Genomic DNA, 15143 nt, shown 5'->3' on the forward strand with positions numbered 1-15143 from the left:
AACTCCATCATCCAGATCCAGTTTGAACTTACAGATCTCGAATATAATTCATTTTTCGTGATATTCGGTTTCAAAATGGCTGTAGACTAATATCGTTAACTACTCAGCAGTTTTGTGAGGCTTTGCCTCATCATTTTGATCCTTGATAATATGCAACGGCTTAGGTCTTTCGTCTTCGACAACGTTCATCCACATCGTCTAAATTATATTTCCTAGTATAGATTCAACCTCATCAGTCACAACCTTTTGGATATAAAGCACTCTTCACAGTTTCTTTGCCTCATCGACCAGAGTCAATGACACCATCAATTAAGTACCTCCTCGTCTAGATTGTGCCCCATATCATCGATCAAGCTTAACCTCATCGTTAAGGTTATACCTGATGCGTTCAAACTCAACCTCATCAACCATATTTATACTTATCGTCTAGGTTTTACTTGAGCAATCAGGTTCTTATTGAAACGTAAAGGCGATTACTATACAAAGGAACCACACTCGCAGCAGACTTAGCATTTTTGAACTTTTTGAAGATGTTGCCTCATCGTCCAAATATTAATCCTATCGCAAGATTCAACCACATCGTCCACGTTGTTCCTCCTCAACGTGCATCGACAAATCAACGATCGAACTTGTCTCTTCGGCAAGGGTCAATTTCATGGTCCAAGTTATACTTCTTTGTTGTACTTCATCGTCAGCTTTGTACCCTATCGGAAATATCTGAAGTGTTCAGGTTCAATCTCATTGGCCAAATTATGATCAATCCTTTGCAACAGTCAACCACATCGCCCAAGATATAGTTCCTAGTATAGGATCAACTTTATCGTTCAGTTTTATTTTCACATCATCAAGGTTGTACCTTTTTCAGATGGCATCCCATCGTTCAACCTCATCGTCTCAGCACTGCACCTGGTAATTGAAGCTAAGGTAAAATTTACTTCATCTATCACATTCAACTCCATCACTCCATCAGTTTGAACTTACTAGTCTACATATCGTAATTCATTTTTTAGGTTATTCTGTTTCATAATGGCATCTTTGCCGTTTTGTACTATTTTGCCTCATCGTCCTGGTCTTTGATATTTCGATGTTTGACAATCATCCTTATTGTTTAAGTTAAAGCTGTACCTCGCCGTACAAATTCCACAGCATCGATAAAGTTCAGTGTGATCGTTTAAATTCTAGCACCTTGACAAGGTTCAATTATATCTCCTAAGTTAAACTCTCTAACTTAGGGTCAATCTCATCGACCAAAGTGTCTCACATCAACCAGGCTGTACCTTCTTCAGGGAGAATCCTATCGTTCAGCCAAATCGCCTTTACTGTTAAGATTTAAGCTGTACTAGACCCATGCACAAAAAGGCAACAAGGAAAAGGTTTTCCCTAACTTTAGTGTACGGAACATTGGCAATGGGAGGGGATTATTTCCCAAAACAACTTCCTTGTGCACGGGCTTGAGCTGTACCACTACGTACAAATTTTACGGCATCGATAATGATCAATCTGAAAAGTCAAGTTCAAGCGCCTCGACCAGCTTCAAAAATATCGTTCAATTTAAAGTCTCATCTTGCATCCTAATGAGATCTAGTTCAATATCATTGGCCGGTTTCAGCCTCGTCGTCCAGGTTTCACTTCTTCAATTTCGTGGTTCACAATTATTCAAATAACTAAATAATTTAGCATCTAACCTTATTATCCAATTGTCCCTTCCAGCTTCAGGATCTTATAACCGACTTAACCTCTTCGTACCACCTTGTCAAGATTCTTCCTTATCGACCAAAATGTACCATATCACCGAGGATGTACTGAATTCCTGGTGAGAATCCCCATGAAATATCTCGTGTATTGTCCGTGCGAAGTCTTTCATAGTCTCTCATGAAATTTTCATATTCGTCGATTTTTTTAGAGCTAACTATTTAAAATGATTCTGCCATTATTTACCTTATTTCTAGGTCTAATGGAAACGATCGAGTTCTAGTGAAACTTGCATACTTCTTCTTGCATATTCTATTTGACGGTTTAAATTACTTTTTGACAATGTTCCTTGTCAACGTCCAAATTATAATTCCTTGATTAGGTTCAGCCTCATCGACCAGATTGCTTTCCACCAGCAAAATGGTTTGCCTCATCGGTCACATTAAACTTCATCGTCAAGTTTGTAACTCTAAGGTCAAGTTTAGCCTCATCGTATAAAAGAGCAGGATTCAGGTCCAACCTCATCGATCATGTTTATAATTATTGTCTAGGTTTCACCTAATCTACCAGGTTTTTACGTAGGTTGTTCTATTTCACAATGGCACAGACTAATACCGAAGCATCCTCAGCATTAGCATCCTCAGCATAGTCCAGGTCATAGTACCAAGTTTGACGTTAAGTATCTACAAGTTCCACATTCTTGACAAGAGTCAAGTTATTGACCGTATCGACCAAAATGTTTCACATCATCAAGGTTATTCAAATGATTTCTTATCGATCAGTCTCATCGACCCAGCCTTCAAGATTTTAAAAGAAGAATCCATCATTAATTGGATACTTTCGATTTTATCGAAGCCGTTCTACAAGTTCCACTTAGTTGTCTCATCTCCATGGCCAGGTTCATCTTAATCGTCCAAATTATTCCTTGTTCATGTTCTACCACATCGGCCAGTTTGTTTCACACCTACAAGGTTGTTCGGCCTCATCGACCAGATTCAACGTCATCGTCAAGTTTGTACACCTCACCGTTCAAGGTTAGCCTCATCATAGGTGAGGTTGAAGGTTATGCCTCTTGCGTTCAGGCTTAGCCTTATCGGCCACATTTAACCTCATCGTACCGGTTTAAATCCACTAAATATTCTTAATCTCAAACATGAAATCTATTCTGTTTCTCAATAGATCCACAATCGCTGCAGACTCAGCATCTTCACAGTTTTGTCTCCTTTTACCTCATCATGCTTCGCAAGATACAGCCTCATTGTTTAATATGTACCTCCTCTTATTGTTTTTTTTTTTCATTCCTGTTCGGGTTTGTCACTGTGACCAGTTTTTAGATCTATTGTGACATTACCCGTATCCTTAGTGTAGTGCATGTCGCATTACTCAATTGCCATTGAGGGGCAATAAAGTATCGATTTTGATACAGTTTTTGTTTTGTTTTCTTAGAAAACAAAACAAGAGTACTGATATTGGCCATGCATCGGAAATCTAGCATCACCCTTGTTTTACTGCTAAATTCTCCCCAGTAGGAAGTTTAGGACCCGGGTTTTAACATTAGCAGCAATATCATTCCAATAATGGAACATGTGTTCAGTAATAAGGATTCTAGTATGTTCCTTGCGTACTAGCACTTTCCAGTCTTCGAAGAGTTAATACATACATGGATCCCTAACCCGATTTGATTTCCTTTGCATTGAGTTTAGCCTCAGATGGTGAGGTTTTTAACTATATGCGAAGTAAAGTTGGTAAACTCAGTTTTATTCAAAAACTGGAAGTCACCAAAACACCAGTAGTAAGGACTAAATACTATAATTCCTTGAATTACCAGAACACATATTCCAAAATTGAAAAATAGGACGACACTAGATTTCGGTTTGGTAGATCTATCACCGTAACGCAACCCAAAAAGGCGATCTACCCACGCTACGGGCTCCGTTAAAGATCGATCATCTTTTAAACCCCCTCAACCATTCATCCCTCAGCGCGGGTCGCCTGACACCTTGGATTGGGGTTACCTGTTTGGTGGACTTTTACCCCCGGAACAGGTGGTCCGTAGTGCTATTCTAAGCCGGCAGCTACACGGGCCCTCCTCCTATAGATTTTACCACATCAACAAAGCCCAGTCTGATCGACCAAGTTCTACCGCCTTGACGTGGTCAGTGAATCAAAATTCAACCATCGCGCAACAATAATGACAATGTCGCAACCTGTATTTGTTGCGACAATCCACCTAATGCGACATAAGTTTGTCCAAACTTGAAAATAATAAGATTAACATCGTACACCACGAGTTTAGAAATTTTTAAGCCTTGCCTTGCGATTTTCGAACAGTAACTTCGAGTCGGTAAACACTGCAACTCTACTGAAGATCTATCATCAAACAGTTTCGACTTTGGGTTAGGAATAATTGATTATTCACGAGTTGAAAATTACGCAACAAATTCAGCTTCCGTTTTGTCTGCAACAAAAATTTTCGAGATCATGTCATTATCTGTTACCAGTAGGGATAAAGAGTAATCGTCGCGCCTTCTTTGTTGCTTGTTTTGTGCCTCTTTTGTCTGACAATTCTCTTCACTGGACGTGGTTCAATATTATCGTCCAAGTGATACTTCCTTGCTTGGATTAACCTCACCGAGCAGTTTTTTTTTTCGCATCAATAGGGCTGAACCCCTTCAGGTACCATTATCGGTTTTCTTCATCGCCTCAACATTAAAATTTCACCTCATCGACCAGATTAAACTCCATCATTACATGCAGTTTGAGCTTCCTTATTTAGATTATAACCTACAACGAACAGGTTCAGCCGCATGGTCTCATTTCAAGCAGCTAATACCGCTTGCGTTCTTGTTGAGCCTCATCGTCCAGATTCAGTACTATTTTATCAACCAGGTTGTAACTCACTGGTATGTTATGCAGTTCTGTAATGGTCAAGCCTTATGGCTAGCTATATACTATTTGAGTAAGTTACTATGCATATGTGTAGTTCTTTTGGGAGCTGCCTCATCGTCCGTGTCATACTTCTCGTTTGAAGTCAGTCTCATCGTCCAAGTTATATATACTCGTGAAGATTTTACCGCATTGACAAAGCTTTCTCTGATCGTTTAAGATTTACTTCATTGACTAGGTACAATTGCTTGCTTCACGAAAATTATATGTACTTCTTTGCTTAGGGTGATCCTCGTCAACCAATACTTTTCGTAGTATCCTGCAAGCATAAACTTTTCGCTGGAGGTATCCTATCGTTCAGCCAAATCGTCTCAGCATTTGAATTCAGCACAAATGAACTTCCTCGTCCGCATTGTTAGTTATCGTTTTAGTTAAGCCTCATCTGGTCTCACTTTCCACCGTATGCTGAAGTCACATCTCGATATATCAAGACCACAAAACTGAAAAGCCGAATGCTGATTTTCGCTGATAATTTGACCGATTGGTTATAACGCATTGGTAGTGATCAATCGATCAATCGATCCAGTGCAAACTGTCATTTTGTTCTTCAGATTGGTGTGCTTGAAAATTGAAGGTGTGACTTCGTTGTATCTCTATTGTTTGCCTCATCGGCAACGTTAAGACATATTTTTTAGGTTCAACTACGTAAACCAGGTAGTGGAGTTACAACATCCAATTGCCACTCACTTCCAGCCCAGGTTGACACTGGATCAAAAGAAAAAAGTGCATAAGAATATTTGTAGTTATTTTATGATCTGTCTCATCGTCCAGGTTATACGTCTTCGCTTGAACTCAGCCTCATCGTCCAAGTTGGCAGCTCACATCCAATTTTACCTCATCGAAAATTCCCTTTTTCTGCATCCTTGTCAAGGTTCTATCTCGTCGATCAGGTAGTATCTTTCCGTTGAGGTATCGTTCAGTTCAGCCACATCAACTCACCGTCTAGGTATTACCTTATCGGCCATGTGAAACCTCATCGCCTAGGTTCCACTTCATCAATTATGATCTGTAATCATATCAAGAATCGAGCTCACCGTTCAGAATTTTGTTCAACGCCCAGAAGTCACTGTCTCGCCTTGGTTCTGTATCGGCTATAATGATCGTCCAGGATTGAGGAAAAGGCTCAAGGCCTTTCATGGATCAGGTTTAACCACATCGCGCAAGTTCGACCTTATAATCATGAAAAAATCTACCGTTTAACTTCTTTCGATTTATCCTCGAGCCCTTCGGATTTCTATGATATTCGATATGTGTACAAGTGTCTTGAAATTTAGAACCTGTAAATGCTTCGAACGTGCAAGTCTATTTAAATGGATTCACTCAAACAACCCAACTGAGATTAGAGCAGATGGGAGGCTTCATGTGATATTCAAGGAGTGTTAACGAATACGGACGGCAGGGAATTCGAAGGGCGTTTTTGGTTACATCAGGTCAAAAGAGGAAAGCATGCGAATTGTATTGAGGAATCCAGGAATGTCCAAGAACTTCTATGAAGTTCTATTAGTTTATCTTTTGAAAATTAAAATGGTTTTATTGGCCTCGTAAAGCCTTCGGGCGTCTAGGCCTTTCAAATAAACAAATTGATTAAAAAAAACTTCTATGAATGCGAGTTATTTAATCTCCGAGAGTTCTGGAAGAATTCCTCTGAAAATCCTGGGAAAAAATCCTCCCAGAGTCCTGCAAAGATTACTGCGAGAATCTTGAAAGGCTTCCTCCGAGAATCCGGGAAGGATTCCTCCGAGAATCCTGGAAGGATTCCTCCGAGAATCCTGGAAGGATTCCTCCGAGAATCCTGGAAGGATTCCTCCGAGAATCCTGGAAGGATTCCTCCGAGAATCCTGGAAGGATTCCTCCGAGAATCCTGGAAGGATTCCTCCGAGAATCCTGGAAGGATTCCTCCGAGAATCCTGGAAGGATTCCTCCGAGAATCCTGGAAGGATTCCTCCGAGAATCCTGGAAGGATTCCTCCGAGAATCCTGGAAGGATTCCTCCGAGAATCCTGGAAGGATTCCTCCGAGAATCCTGGAAGGATTCCTCCGAGAATCCTGGAAGGATTCCTCCGAGAATCCTGGAAGGATTCCTCCGAGAATCCTGGAAGGATTCCTCCGAGAATCCTGGAAGGATTCCTCCGAGAATCCTGGAAGGATTCCTCCGAGAATCCTGGAAGGATTCCTCCGAGAATCCTGGAAGGATTCCTCCGAGAATCCTGGAAGGATTCCTCCGAGAATCCTGGAAGGATTCCTCCGAGAATCCTGGAAGGATTCCTCCGAGAATCCTGGAAGGATTCCTCCGAGAATCCTGGAAGGATTCCTCCGAGAATCCTGGAAGGATTCCTCCGAGAATCCTGGAAGGATTCCTCCGAGAATCCTGGAAGGATTCCTCCGAGAATCCTGGAAGGATTCCTCCGAGAATCCTGGAAGGATTCCTTCGAGAATCCTGGAAGGATTCCTCCGAGAATCCTGGAAGGATTCCTCCGAGAATCCTGGAAGGATTCCTCCGAGAATCCTAGAAGGATTCCTCCGAGAATCCTGGAAGGATTCCTCCGAGAATCCTGGAAGGATTCCTCCGAGAATCCTGTAAGGATTCCTCCGAGGAATCCTGAACTAAATTTACTCAAAGGGAATTTAACTGAGATCAGAGCAGCTGGGAGGTTTCATGTGATATTCAAGGAGATGTTTGCGCTTAGGGACGGCAGCGAATTGGGAGGGCGTTGGAAGGTTGAAGGGAGAGAATGTGAGAATCGTATCTAGTTATCCAGGAATGTCCAAAAACTCCTATGACAACTAGTAATCGAATCTCCAAGAGTTCAGGAAGGATTCCTCCGAGAATCCTGGAAGGATTCCTCAAAGAATCCGGGAAGGATTCCTCCGAGAATCCGGGAAGGATTCCTCCGAGAATCCGGGAAGGATTCCTCCGAGAATCCGGGAAGGATTCCTCCGAGAATCCGGAAAGGATTCCTCCGAGAATCCGGGAAGGATTCCTCCGAGAATCCTGGAAGGATTCCTCCGAGAATCCGGAAAGGATTCCTCCGAGAATCCGGGAAGGATTCCTCCGAGAATCCTGGAAGGATTCCTCCGAGAATCCTGGAAGGATTCCTCCGAGAATCCTGGAAGGATTCCTCCGAGAATCCTGGAAGGATTCCTCCGAGAATCCTGGAAGGATTCCTCCGAGAATCCTGGAAGGATTCCTCCGAGAATCCTGGAAGGATTCCTCCGAGAATCCTGGAAGGATTCCTCCGAGAATCCTGGAAGGATTCCTCCGAGAATCCTGGAAGGATTCCTCCGAGAATCCTGGAAGGATTCCTCCGAGAATCCTGGAAGGATTCCTCCGAGAATCCTGGAAGGATTCCTCCGAGAATCCTGGAAGGATTCCTCCGAGAATCCTGGAAGGATTCCTCCGAGAATCCTGGAAGGATTCCTCCGAGAATCCTGGAAGGATTCCTCCGAGAATCCTGGAAGGATTCCTCCGAGAATCCTGGAAGGATTCCTCCGAGAATCCTGGAAGGATTCCTCCGAGAATCCTGGAAGGATTCCTCCGAGAATCCTAGAAGGATTCCTCCGAGAATCCTGGAAGGATTCCTCCGAGAATCCTGGAAGGATTCCTCCGAGAATCCTGGAAGGATTCCTCCGAGAATCCTGGAAGGATTCCTCCGAGAATCCTGGAAGGATTCCTCCGAGAATCCTGGAAGGATTCCTCCGAGAATCCTGGAAGGATTCCTCCGAGAATCCTGGAAGGATTCCTCCGAGAATCCTGGAAGGATTCCTCCGAGAATCCTGGAAGGATTCCTCCGAGAATCCTGGAAGGATTCCTCCGAGAATCCTGGAAGGATTCCTCCGAGAATCCTGGAAGGATTCCTCCGAGAATCCTGGAAGGATTCCTCCGAGAATCCTGGAAGGATTCCTCCGAGAATCCTGGAAGGATTCCTCCGAGAATCCTGGAAGGATTCCTCCGAGAATCCTGGAAGGATTCCTCCGAGAATCCTGGAAGGATTCCTCCGAGAATCCTGGAAGGATTCCTCCGAGAATCCTGGAAGGATTCCTCCGAGAATCCTGGAAGGATTCCTCCGAGAATCCTGGAAGGATTCCTCCGAGAATCCTGGAAGGATTCCTCCGAGAATCCTGGAAGGATTCCTCCGAGAATCCTGGAAGGATTCCTCCGAGAATCCTGGAAGGATTCCTCCGAGAATCCTGGAAGGATTCCTCCGAGAATCCTGGAAGGATTCCTCCGAGAATCCTGGAAGGATTCCTCCGAGAATCCGGGAAGGATTCCTCCGAGAATCCTGGAAGGATTCCTCCGAGAATCCTGGAAGGATTCCTCCGAGAATCCTGGAAGGATTCCTCCGAGAATCCTGGAAGGATTCCTCCGAGAATCCTGGAAGGATTCCTCCGAGAATCCTGGAAGGATTCCTCCGAGAATCCTGGAAGGATTCCTCCGAGAATCCTGGAAGGATTCCTCCGAGAATCCTGGAAGGATTCCTCCGAGAATCCTGGAAGGATTCCTCCGAGAATCCTGGAAGGATTCCTCCGAGAATCCTGGAAGGATTCCTCCGAGAATCCTGGAAGGATTCCTCCGAGAATCCTGGAAGGATTCCTCCGAGAATCCTGGAAGGATTCCTCCGAGAATCCTGGAAGGATTCCTCCGAGAATCCTGGAAGGATTCCTCCGAGAATCCTGGAAGGATTCCTCCGAGAATCCTGGAAGGATTCCTCCGAGAATCCTGGAAGGATTCCTCCGAGAATCCTGGAAGGATTCCTCCGAGAATCCTGGAAGGATTCCTCCGAGAATCCTGGAAGGATTCCTCCGAGAATCCTGGAAGGATTCCTCCGAGAATCCTGGAAGGATTCCTCCGAGAATCCTGGAAGGATTCCTCCGAGAATCCTGGAAGGATTCCTCCGAGAATCCTGGAAGGATTCCTTCGAGAATCCTGGAAGGATTCCTCCGAGAATCCTGGAAGGATTCCTCCGAGAATCCTGGAAGGATTCCTCCGAGAATCCTAGAAGGATTCCTCCGAGAATCCTGGAAGGATTCCTCCGAGAATCCTGTAAGGATTCCTCCGAGGAATCCTGAACTAAATTTACTCAAAGGGAATTTAACTGAGATCAGAGCAGCTGGGAGGTTTCATGTGATATTCAAGGAGATGTTTGCGCTTAGGGACGGCAGCGAATTGGGAGGGCGTTGGAAGGTTGAAGGGAGAGAATGTGAGAATCGTATCTAGTTATCCAGGAATGTCCAAAAACTCCTATGACAACTAGTAATCGAATCTCCAAGAGTTCAGGAAGGATTCCTCCGAGAATCCTGGAAGGATTCCTCAAAGAATCCGGGAAGGATTCCTCCGAGAATCCGGGAAGGATTCCTCCGAGAATCCGGGAAGGATTCCTCCGAGAATCCGGGAAGGATTCCTCCGAGAATCCGGAAAGGATTCCTCCGAGAATCCGGGAAGGATTCCTCCGAGAATCCGGGAAGGATTCCTCCGAGAATCCTGGAAGGATTCCTCCGAGAATCCGGAAAGGATTCCTCCGAGAATCCGGGAAGGATTCCTCCGAGAATCCTGGAAGGATTCCTCCGAGAATCCTGGAAGGATTCCTCCGAGAATCCTGGAAGGATTCCTCCGAGAATCCTGGAAGGATTCCTCCGAGAATCCTGGAAGGATTCCTCCGAGAATCCTGGAAGGATTCCTCCGAGAATCCTGGAAGGATTCCTCCGAGAATCCTGGAAGGATTCCTCCGAGAATCCTGGAAGGATTCCTCCGAGAATCCTGGAAGGATTCCTCCGAGAATCCTGGAAGGATTCCTCCGAGAATCCTGGAAGGATTCCTCCGAGAATCCTGGAAGGATTCCTCCGAGAATCCTGGAAGGATTCCTCCGAGAATCCTGGAAGGATTCCTCCGAGAATCCTGGAAGGATTCCTCCGAGAATCCTGGAAGGATTCCTCCGAGAATCCTGGAAGGATTCCTCCGAGAATCCTGGAAGGATTCCTCCGAGAATCCTGGAAGGATTCCTCCGAGAATCCTGGAAGGATTCCTCCGAGAATCCTGGAAGGATTCCTCCGAGAATCCTGGAAGGATTCCTCCGAGAATCCTGGAAGGATTCCTCCGAGAATCCTGGAAGGATTCCTCCGAGAATCCTGGAAGGATTCCTCCGAGAATCCTGGAAGGATTCCTCCGAGAATCCTGGAAGGATTCCTCCGAGAATCCTGGAAGGATTCCTCCGAGAATCCTGGAAGGATTCCTCCGAGAATCCTGGAAGGATTCCTCCGAGAATCCTGGAAGGATTCCTCCGAGAATCCTGGAAGGATTCCTCCGAGAATCCTGGAAGGATTCCTCCGAGAATCCTGGAAGGATTCCTCCGAGAATCCTGGAAGGATTCCTCCGAGAATCCTGGAAGGATTCCTCCGAGAATCCTGGAAGGATTCCTCCGAGAATCCTGGAAGGATTCCTCCGAGAATCCTGGAAGGATTCCTCCGAGAATCCTGGAAGGATTCCTCCGAGAATCCTGGAAGGATTCCTCCGAGAATCCTGGAAGGATTCCTCCGAGAATCCTGGAAGGATTCCTCCGAGAATCCTGGAAGGATTCCTCCGAGAATCCTGGAAGGATTCCTCCGAGAATCCTGGAAGGATTCCTCCGAGAATCCTGGAAGGATTCCTCCGAGAATCCTGGAAGGATTCCTCCGAGAATCCTGGAAGGATTCCTCCGAGAATCCTGGAAGGATTCCTCCGAGAATCCTGGAAGGATTCCTCCGAGAATCCTGGAAGGATTCCTCCGAGAATCCTGGAAGGATTCCTCCGAGAATCCTGGAAGGATTCCTCCGAGAATCCTGGAAGGATTCCTCCGAGAATCCTGGAAGGATTCCTCCGAGAATCCTGGAAGGATTCCTCCGAGAATCCTGGAAGGATTCCTCCGAGAATCCTGGAAGGATTCCTCCGAGAATCCTGGAAGGATTCCTCCGAGAATCCTGGAAGGATTCCTCCGAGAATCCTGGAAGGATTCTTCCGAGAATCCTGGAAGGATTCTTCCGAGAATCCTGGAAGGATTCCTCCGAGAATCCTGGAAGGATTCTTCCGAGAATCCTGGAAGGATTCTTCCGAGAATCCTGGAAGGATTCTTCCGAGAATCCTGGAAGGATTCTTCCGAGAATCCTGGAAGGATTCCTCCGAGAATCCTGGAAGGATTCCTCCGAGAATCCTGGAAGGATTCCTCCGAGAATCCTGGAAGGATTCCTCCGAGAATCCTGGAAGGATTCCTCCGAGAATCCTGGAAGGATTCCTCCGAGAATCCTGGAAGGATTCCTCCGAGAATCCTGGAAGGATTCCTCCGAGAATCCTGGAAGGATTCCTCCGAGAATCCTGGAAGGATTCCTCCGAGAATCCTGGAAGGATTCCTCCGAGAATCCTGGAAGGATTCCTCCGAGAATCCTGGAAGGATTCCTCCGAGAATCCTGGAAGGATTCCTCCGAGAATCCTGGAAGGATTCCTCCGAGAATCCTGGAAGGATTCCTCCGAGAATCCTGGAAGGATTCCTCCGAGAATCCTGGAAGGATTCCTCCGAGAATCCTGGAAGGATTCCTCCGAGAATCCTGGAAGGATTCCTCCGAGAATCCTGGAAGGATTCCTCCGAGAATCCTGGAAGGATTCCTCCGAGAATCCTGGAAGGATTCCTCCGAGAATCCTGGAAGGATTCCTCCGAGAATCCTGGAAGGATTCCTCCGAGAATCCTGGAAGGATTCCTCCGAGAATCCTGGAAGGATTCCTCCGAGAATCCTGGAAGGATTCCTCCGAGAATCCTGGAAGGATTCCTCCGAGAATCCTGGAAGGATTCCTCCGAGAATCCTGGAAGGATTCCTCCGAGAATCCTGGAAGGATTCCTCCGAGAATCCTGGAAGGATTCCTCCGAGAATCCTGGAAGGATTCCTCCGAGAATCCTGGAAGGATTCCTCCGAGAATCCTGGAAGGATTCCTCCGAGAATCCTGGAAGGATTCCTCCGAGAATCCTGGAAGGATTCCTCCGAGAATCCTGGAAGGATTCCTCCGAGAATCCTGGAAGGATTCCTCCGAGAATCCTGGAAGGATTCCTCCGAGAATCCTGGAAGGATTCCTCCGAGAATCCTGGAAGGATTCCTCCGAGAATCCTGGAAGGATTCCTCCGAGAATCCTGGAAGGATTCCTCCGAGAATCCTGGAAGGATTCCTCCGAGAATCCTGGAAGGATTCCTCCGAGAATCCTGGAAGGATTCCTCCGAGAATCCTGGAAGGATTCCTCCGAGAATCCTGGAAGGATTCCTCCGAGAATCCTGGAAGGATTCCTCCGAGAATCCTGGAAGGATTCCTCCGAGAATCCTGGAAGGATTCCTCCGAGAATCCTGGAAGGATTCCTCCGAGAATCCTGGAAGGATTCCTCCGAGAATCCTGGAAGGATTCCTCCGAGAATCCGGGAAGGATTCCTCCGAGAATCCGGGAAGGATTCCTCCGAGAATCCGGGAAGGATTCCTCCGAGAATCCGGGAAGGATTCCTCCGAGAATCCGGGAAGGATTCCTTCGAGAATCCTGGAAGACATCTGACAAATCCAGAAATTTACTCATAATGAATCCATCGAAAGAAACTTACCGATCGTGGGCGTGGAAGTTGAGCCGGACCAAGTTGGCCGGCCCGTAGCTGGCCGAACCGTGGTCATAGTTGACACCGCGCCGTCGCCGCCGGTGTGCCTCGTGGTGCCGATGGGCCACGTCCAGCTGCGAGCGGTCGAACCGCGCCGGTTCCCAGTGCTTGATGAACGGGTTGAGCGCACGCAGCGACGCCGGAATGGGATCTATGGCGAAAGAGAAAAGAAAGAATTGAATTATAGAAAATGTTTGAGAAACTTAAAATGCATAATGGAATTTTTGAGAAAAAAAAGCAAATGGAAATAATGGAAACAAGAAAAAGTAAAGGAAATTAGGAACAGAAGTTTGAAGATAACATGGAACGTAAATGGAAAAGAAGACTGAAGGAAGAAGAACAAGGTAGAGAACAGAAGACAGCCAGAAAAAATAAAGTGTAAATTATAAAAGAGAGAGTATGTAAAAGAAATTTAAAAAAAAGAATGGGGAAAAGAAATGAAGAAAGACAGAAGATAGGAAGGACAAGAATGAAGGAGAAGCAACAGAAAAAAATAAAAAAAAACAAGGCAAGAGAAAAAATGAAAAAAAGAAAATAAATAATAAATATAAATTTAAAAAACATAGAAGATAAAAGGAAGAAGATAGAAGATTGATAATGAATGGACTTATTGAAAAGCTCATCTGAAAGAAAAGCTCATCCATTTTCCCACACATTCAGGAAAATGCACAATGGAGTCGTCCATTCACACCTGAATTTCCCGATCAATCATCGAATCGCACTCTGTGACTATTAATGGCAATTCACACCAATTTCGGCGACTCGGTTCGGTGCGTCCATCTCTCTTTCTCTCTCTCCCTCGTTTCATCTCCATCCATCCACGCCCCATCTATCACACCCGTCCGAACACTATTATAACCTCCATTATCGATTCCTAAAGGCCAACGGCGGCCGTGACAAGTGAAAACATTTGTGCCGGCTTTTGTTGAAGCCGATTATGAAAAAAAGAGCCGGAAAAAAGAGAAAGAGAAATTGTCGAAAAGTCAAACCACCGGGGGAACCGGCAGTGTAAGTGAATATTCATAAATCAATTTTTGAGTTCGCTCGGTCCCTGGGCCCTACGCCGAACGAACGCCTGAGGGTATGCAACGAAACGGAACAACGGGGCAGTCGGAAAAATACAGTCACGAATTTTGTCGGCGTTGGTACTGGCAATGGCATTCATAGGTAGTGCAGCGATTCGAGGTCGTCGTGGCGATGCCAATTGACTTTGACCAAATGAATGGATACATGCAGAGGAGCGATATACATCGACGGAATCGGACTGAAGTAAATTCCGTTTTTGAAGAGGAAAGGTATGGAAATTCGATTGTAACGATAATTTCAGTGTGTATCTGTTAGGACGTGACCAAAGCTATACAGTTTTTTTTGGTTCAAGCTCTCACCAGGCTTCTTGTGTTGCTCCTACTCTTCTAGTTTTCTAGTCTTCTAGTCTTGTAGGTCTTCTAGTCTTCTTTCTAGTATTCTAGTCTTCTAGTCTTTTAGTCTTCTAGTCTTTTAGTCTTCCAGTCTTCTAGTCTTCTAGTCTTCTAGTCTTCTAGTCTTCTAGTCTTCTAGTCTTCTAGTCTTCTAGTCTTCTAGTCTTCTAATCTTCTAGTCTTCTGGTCTTCTAGTCTTCTAGTCTTCTAGTCTTCTAGTCTTCTAGTCTTCTAGTCTTCTAGTCTTCTAGTCTTCTAGTCTTCTAGTCTTCTAGTCTTCTAGTCTTCTAGTCTTCTAGTCTTCAAGTCTTCCAGTTAGTCTTCTAGTCTTCTAGTCTTCTAGTCTTCTAGTCTTCTAGTCTTCTAGTCTTCTAGTTTCTAGTCTTCTAGTCTTCTAGTCTTCTAGTTTCTAGTCTTCTAGTCTTCTAGTCTACTAGT

General features: G+C 45.3%; 1 protein-coding gene across 1 annotated transcript in view; it reads right to left on the bottom strand.

Annotated features, from left to right (window-relative positions):
- The window catches only part of LOC109621728 (uncharacterized), a 634920-nt gene that overhangs the window by 421041 nt on the left and 198736 nt on the right, over nt 1-15143 (bottom strand). Inside the window, exon 3 of the mRNA XM_062847117.1 lies at nt 13237-13438. Coding sequence (XP_062703101.1) covers nt 13237-13438 — 202 coding nt within the window. The remainder of the gene's footprint in view (nt 1-13236; nt 13439-15143) is intronic.

The sequence above is a fragment of the Aedes albopictus genome, chromosome 1 (assembly GCF_035046485.1).
Source record: "Aedes albopictus strain Foshan chromosome 1, AalbF5, whole genome shotgun sequence".
Classification (NCBI taxonomy): Eukaryota; Metazoa; Arthropoda; class Insecta; order Diptera; family Culicidae; genus Aedes; species Aedes albopictus.